At 39.3% G+C, this 7,500-nt stretch overlaps 1 protein-coding gene across 1 annotated transcript in view; it reads right to left on the reverse strand.

Moving 5' to 3' along the window:
- LOC144979200 (uncharacterized) overlaps positions 1-546 on the reverse strand; it is a 6,114-nt gene extending 5,568 nt beyond the window's left edge. Inside the window, exon 1 of the mRNA XM_078925810.1 lies at positions 1-546. This exon is cut by the window's left edge and continues 63 nt beyond it. Coding sequence (XP_078781936.1) covers positions 1-546 — 546 coding nt within the window.
- Positions 547-7,500: the final 6,954 nt, after the last annotated feature.

Consider the following 7,500-nt stretch of genomic DNA (forward strand, 5'->3'; position numbering starts at 1 on the left):
GAGCAGCACTCCAAGGTATTTGAAGGATGTTACCTCTTGAAGAGTTTCACCATTCACGACAATTTGTACTCTAGTATTGTCTTGGCTGTTCACTAGGATTTGGGATTTGGAAATGTTGATCTCCATGCCATATCTTGGTACCGCTTGGTGTAAATGGTCATTAAGTTCTTGCAACTCTTGTTCACTGTGGGCAATATGGTATATATCAACTGCAAACCGCAGGTTACATAATTGTCTGCCACCTATAGTGACTGTAGGTTGGTGATGCTGTAATGCTTCTTGCATTACCTGTTCAAGATACATATTGAATAAGGTTGGGGACAGTATACAGCCCTGTCTGACACCAACAGATATCGTGTCACACTCTGTCAAATACGTTTTTTTGAAATCAATGAAATTATGATATAAAACCGTTTGGTGTTGGAGACATTTTTTAGTGAGGATGCGGCTATTTAACACCTGCTGGACTGTGCTCCTGCCTGCCTGTTCCTCTGCAAGTATCTCATCTGATTTGATTTTGATGCGGTTTAGGATGATGCGTAGCATTACTTTACTGGGGTGGCTAATGAGGCTGATTGCTCTATAATTATTGCATTTTCTCGTTTCCTTTTTTTGGTAGTGGTATTACAAGCGATTTTGTCTAAATTTTAGGCTAAGTTTTCTGCTCCAGTATTATCTGACATAGAATTTTTTTTGCTTGTACGGTTTGCTCCCCACCATATTTTATAAGTTCTGCTGGTATGTTGTCTATTCCAGGTGATTTATTGCAAGTTAGGCTCTTAATTGCGTTCTCAATTTTTTCATTCAGGATTGATGGAGTATTGTCTATTTCTCTTTGTTCTACTCCTGTACTTAACACTGTATTGTCTGTTTTAAGTTCTACATTGTAAAGGCCATCACAGTATTCTGTCTATCTGTTCAATACATCTTGTTTGTTGGTCAGTAAGGTTCCATTTTCATCTTCTATTACTTCTATTATTATCTGCTATTAAATAGCATGGTATCCACTAAACGACTCAAAGCGCTTTACAATAGTCCTTAGCAAACAGCAATACTTAACATGGACGAGACATGATTGCATTTTATTTCCGACATAGACAACGCCGTTAACTTCCATGTACTCATTTTACACCGGCGTAAACTGAGATAATGCGAGTAAATAGTCTTTCCCAAGGACTCAACTATACGCCGCTCAGATCGGGACTCGAACCGTGAATCTTCTAGTCGAGTATCATAGCTATGAAAACGCCGAGAATATATACAACCAGAACCGGCATGTATTGATCTTTTATATAGCGCAATATCCACTAAATGTGCTCAAAGCGCTTTACAAGGGCTCCCTGACCAACAACAACACTTAACATGTAGAACGAAACACGACGCCTGTTAGGCGATATTACAATTTTATTTCGGACATATACAACGCTGTTAACGGCCAGGTACTCATTTTACACCAGAGTAAGGTGAGAGAATGTGAGTAAATATTCTTTTCCAAGGACTCAAACTATGCGCCGAGCGCGAGGCTTGAACCCAAGACCTTCCGATCCGAAAGCGAGTGTCATACCACAAGAGCACATAGCCGCACAAGAGGGTAGAGTGTTAATAACATTGTGCTTGACCAATTAATCTATCACCCACTTTTTCTCGAAAACTAAAACAATCGTAGTCAAAATGAATGACGGTGATTGAATTCCAAACCAATCACTTATCAACCTATCGTTGACTGACCACAGATCGATAGCCAATCAATAAACGAAGAGCGATGAAATTAGCAAATGTGACATATCGTGTCAATTAGGTATTATATCAAGAGGGACCTGTAGCTAAAAAAATAGAAATTAAAAAAAAAACAAACGTGATTTGACTTTAATCAAACGCTTTCATTGAGAAAAAAAAAAACAACTCATTCAATCTATAAATTTGACCAGTTTCTTAGATCTCAAGATTTAATTTGGTAGTTCCGGCATGTACTTATTTGCAGGTCTGATAACCCAAATAAGGAACAAAAGTGTGATGTCAAATAACTGGTTCCAATTTCATTGGAAGTGTAAAACTACTCTTCCGGATGACTGGATACAAACTTAGTGTAAATGATCTTCTGGTTTCAGATTCAGAGTAATGGAATTTTATTTTCTAGTCTAAATATATTCTGGCCGTCAATAAAGATTATCCAGTTCGCTCTCTCTTCTACGTCCGATATCATAAGAATATGCCTATACATCCCGCTACTATAATAGCTATGCCACCTTATTTTGTACGGCTATGTGGTCTAGTGGTATGACACTCGGTTTCGGATCGGAAGGTCCTGGGTTCGAGCCTCGGCGCCTAGTTGAGTCCTTGGAGAAGGCTCTTTACTAACATTCTCTCACCGTACTCAGGTGTAAAATGAGTACCTGGCCGTTAACAGCGTTGTCTCTGTCCGAAAAAAAATTGTAACATCGCCTAACAGGCGTCATGTCCCGTCCTACATGTTAAATGTTGCTGTTGCCTAGGGGCCCCTTGTAAAGCGCTTTGAGCACATTAAGTGGATATTGCGCTATATAAAAAAGCTCAATTTAATTAAGTTGTATTCATTGTAACCTATTCATTCTTAGTACTCCGAATGACTGGTTACATACCCACTACCAATGGTTTTGGTCTGGAAAAGTAGATGGTGTGACGTCACGACTTTCTTCCCTATTGTTTTGGGCTCGGAAATACCCTAGTCATCGTTTACTTATAACCTGACACTGACCAAAAAATGACGTCAAAAGACATGTCTTTGGCCGCAAAAGAAAACAAATCGAGGGTTGTATTCAACTGTTAAACTAATGGAATCACTTGTTTCCTTGAGCTCTACTAACGACAACTCACTAGACGCTGCACAAAACCAAAAAATGACGTCAGACTTAAGTCCTAGAGGGTTCTAGTGTCAGGCTATAAGATAACGATGGCTACGCTAGAACCCACCGGGACTTATCTATAATTTGACGTCATTTTTTAGGCTTGTGTAGCGTCAAGTGCGTTGACGTTAGCAGTGCTCAAGGAAACGAGTGATTCCATTGGATTGGTTGACCTATTGTATACAACTCACGATTTGTTTTCTTTTGAGACCAAAGACTTGTCTTCTGACGTCATATTTATGGCAGTGTCAGGCTACAAGTAGTAGTAGTATCGTTCGGCAACACTTCTATGTTCAAGATATCAATCCAGGTTCGGAAGTCATCCTCACATTTGTTGATGGTTTCAAATCCCCCTTACAGTTTTGTCTCTGGGAAATCTAGTACGAGGTGGTTTGCATTTTGTGGTGCTTGGTTGCACTTTGGGCATGTTGGTGATTCTTGGAGCTCCCATTTGTGCATGCTGACAGCTGTTCTTGTATGTTTTGACCGTAGTCTATTTGCAGCTACCCAGTATTTTTTTGGTTGATCCTGTAGACCTGGGAGACGTGTACAAGGATCTTCAATTAGTTCCCCTCCTGTTGGCTTATTCCTTTTCCATTCCTCACACCAGGCTTCTTGCGTGTTGTAGTTTTCTCTCTTTGATAGGTAGAAAGGTGAAAAGGGTTACAAGTTAACGATGGTTACCGAAATACTCTTAAATTTAGTCAAATTATTATTACAACAATGTTGAACCAAGCACATAGATTCAAATCGATTATCTGACCTGCCAATAAATGTACATCTAAGGTAGTTCTGATCATCTTGACAATAAACTTGAGCATCTTGACAATAAACTTGAGCTTGAGCTTTCATGGGGTCCCTAACTCACAGGAACACGTAACATGTAGAATGAGACATGGCGCCTAGTAAGCGAAATTACAATATTTGTTTCGACAGAGACAACGCTGTTATCGGCCATGTACTCATTTTACACCTGAGTAGCGTGAGAGAATGTGAGTAAAGAGCCTTTTCCAAGGACTCAACAATGCACCGAGCGAGGTTCGAACCCAGGACCTTCCGATCCGAAAGCGAATGCCTTACCACTAGACCACATAGCCGCAATAAACTCACTTCTTTTTTAACAGGCCTATTCCAGCCTAATACCAGATTGAGAAGATGGGTCACATATCGACATCTTGATCAGTTTTTCATTGCTGTGGGGGAGAGGGAGGAAGGGGATTGTTTGTGTGTGTGTGTGTGTGTGTGTGTGTGTGTGTGTGTGTGTGTGTGAATGGGAGGTGGGATGTGGTAAACGTAAACCATTGTCTTGGCAGGGGGTTGGTTGGTAGGATATAGCAAGTGGTATAGGTTTTTATAGCCGTCATGAATAACACATCAGGGAGGGTAATAGTTATAGACCGACCACTACTCCGTCTCCCATCCAACAAATCTGGTCATAATTTATTTGATAAATTGTATGACATTGAGGAAATGCGTTGGTTTGGGAAATTGACGGAATTCTGAGATTTTAATTAATATGTGACCCATCGTCCTTAAACAGTATTGTGTCGAAATACGAGTACGCTGCGTGATGGATACTGAATCTGTGGTTGCAAATATGAACTGTATAAAATCTGCAGTGATGGGCAATCCGCCTTTTGCAGATAAAGACGTTGGACATGAACTTGAACTTGAACATTGGGGTTAGTTTCTATTCCTTTTGATTCAGAATTAATAGAATTTCTCAAATTGCCACAATTTAAGGTTTTCTAATTCTTATCATTTTAATTTTAACGTCACTTTTTATTGTCCACTTTGTCTCGACGTATTACAGTTTTGACACCGTGGTCACCTACAATAGAACATTGATACTGTTTTAATGAGCCCCAAATTCCTCCACTTTCTACCTCAATCAGTGGTCCTCAAATTGTAATTTTACCGAGAACCGCTGAGACTGAAAGAGGAGATAGGTTGGGAGTTCATATTTGTTTTTTGCTTTGTTTTTTTTTTTCATATTATTTTGATTTAAAAAAACAACTTTATTCGAACTAGCTGTTATTCTCGTTCTACGAACGGAGACGGGGAGGGCTAAGCTATCTGATTTTTGTGTGTCAAGATGGCGGACAGGTCAGTCGGGTCTCTCGTAGTCTCTATATATATCTACTGTCTCTTGTATCCATCATCCGTGGTAGCTGTCCTCATAAATATAGACAATGTCTAGAACGAGTGTAGGACTTGTGACAAAGATCGTTCACTGTTTGAATTGATACTCCAGTTCTATACGTACTTTTTCTTTTATATCATTTGAAAATGACAATGGATAAGAAAATGCTGTGAACACTGACTACATTAGAACAATAAGTACTGAATTTATCATTTATGACTGAGTTAAACAATGTGACACTAACAAAAGCCATCAAACTTTCAATAATGGGTATGTCCCCAAATGCCTTTCTACATTCATGCAGACGCGAACACATTAAATGAGTCAGTGCTGCAATTAGGGGATAACAATGTATTCTGCCTTCAAAATCGCTTACAGCTCCAAATACGTTTGGATGTCATTTTGTTTGCCAACTCGCTGACCTGATTCAAACCAAAATGTGTTCGATGGATGACATGTCTAAAGGGCCATCAACCAAAGCTTTATATTGCCAGAAAATCTGAAATCACTCTTGGGGTCTTGAATTATCCTGCTAGGAGAATTAAAGTTCTCTGTTTTGACAGAAACATGGGATGCATGTTGTGCCAGGATTGAGTGATTGTACATTTGAGCTGTTATGGAGCCCTCAATAACAACAAGATAGTTTGGGTTTTTTTGGACAGCTGCTACACTCATATGCTGCGGATGGTCTTCAACGTAAGCTGGAAAGAGCACATGTCAAATGAAGAGCTCTACGGTGACCCCCCTCCCCCCACCCCCAGTGACTTCGAAGATACAGAGAAGACTGAGACTTGCGGGGCACTGCTGGAGACACAAGGAGGAGATTGCAAGCAGTCTTGTGGTATGGGAACCACTTGAAAGAACCAGAAACAGAGGCAGGCAGAATACAACATACATTTACTGTCTGCTAGATGGCACAGGAATGGACAACACCCGGGAGCTGCGTACACTCATGGAGGACAGGACAGAATGGCGAATACTTGTGGCTCATGTTGGGCGCCCCAAGGGGCGGCCTAAGTAAGTAAGTAATAACAACAAGGTTTATTACGATGGTTAGTTTTATACCGGCCCGTACAATAACTGAGCCGCCGTCACAACTCAGGACCTTCTTTCACTCAATTATTATTATTTTCTTTGCATTCTATCAGCAAACGAAAGATTAAACTTGCTTTCGTTAGAAAATAGAACACTGTCCAATAGGGTTTGAAACCAACGTTCTTGAGCAACAGCCCATCATGCAATCATATGGAGTTCCTTGAGTAGGATGGATTTTTTCAGATTAAAAGATGTTCCTGTGTATTGTCGTTTTCCCCCGCATCACGTCATGTTTCTTCCCAAGAATAGGGATGTACAGTGCACAATGGAATGCACGTAACTTCGACGCCTTTACGAACCAAGCTAATGATAATTTTTCACTTCTTTTGAGATTTCGATGTTTTATTATCTTTCTGCAGCTTTGGTAAATGTACAAAACCTTTTTTAATCTTGCAGATATTCAGACAATTTGAATAAAATGTTATTGGCGTTTACACTATAACCAGTATTTTAAGTGTGATACGTTGTTATCACGCTATGGGCGGTTACGCCCTGGGCAGTTTATATTGACTCTCAGTATATCTTTCCATAATTTTATATCAAATGCATATTAAACTAATATGACTTAATTTTCAGGTTTGTTTCTATTTTTTTTTTTTTTGTTTGTTGTAAATAGCAGTCAAATTTGCTAATCTCCATCCAGTCTTCTAGAATTTAACAAATTTTGTTTATCATTATAAAAATGGGATGAGTTATTTGTGTCGCAATCTCTCTGAGTAAACGAGGATGGAGACCATCAGGACCAATGCTTTTTGTTACATTAAGTGATTACAAATAGATTTTTAAAAAACAGGAAACGAAACCATTAGTGGTTAAAACCGTAAACAACAACTAGGAAATTGTTAATTTTCATGCATGCTAATGTGGATAGGCAGGTGCAGATTAAAATGTGATGCAAAATACTCTGTGAGGTTATGTATGTATATATATATATATATATATATATATATATATATATATATATATATATATATATATACAGGGGCGTGGCTCTATTGGTTCAAATGGTGCCTGGCACCACATCCATGTTTTAAAAATGGATAACAGCATTTTTTAAAATATATAAAACTGAGAAATGGTATATATCGCCTTTTATCAACAGTGCGAAACAGACTCCCTTTCTGTCACAACGCCTTCTATCCACGCTTTTCTCCCGATTCACGCAGTCCGTTGATGACTGTCAGCGACTGTGTACCATGGCTGAGCGAGTGACTGGATTTCCCCACTCAAACGATTGCAAGGTGCGGATTTTTGCTGGCACCATTTAAGGCTATTACTATAATGTACTATAATGTTGCGACATTGAATACCTGGCTCGAATTTTTACCATAATCACATATGAGAAAAACCCGCCTCAAGTGCCGAGAAATTTTTGCTCCA

Source organism: Berghia stephanieae, chromosome 9 (genome assembly GCF_034508935.2).
Source record: "Berghia stephanieae isolate SIO BIC M18660-M18661 chromosome 9, UCSD_Bste_1.3, whole genome shotgun sequence".
NCBI classification, from domain to species: Eukaryota; Metazoa; Mollusca; class Gastropoda; order Nudibranchia; family Aeolidiidae; genus Berghia; species Berghia stephanieae.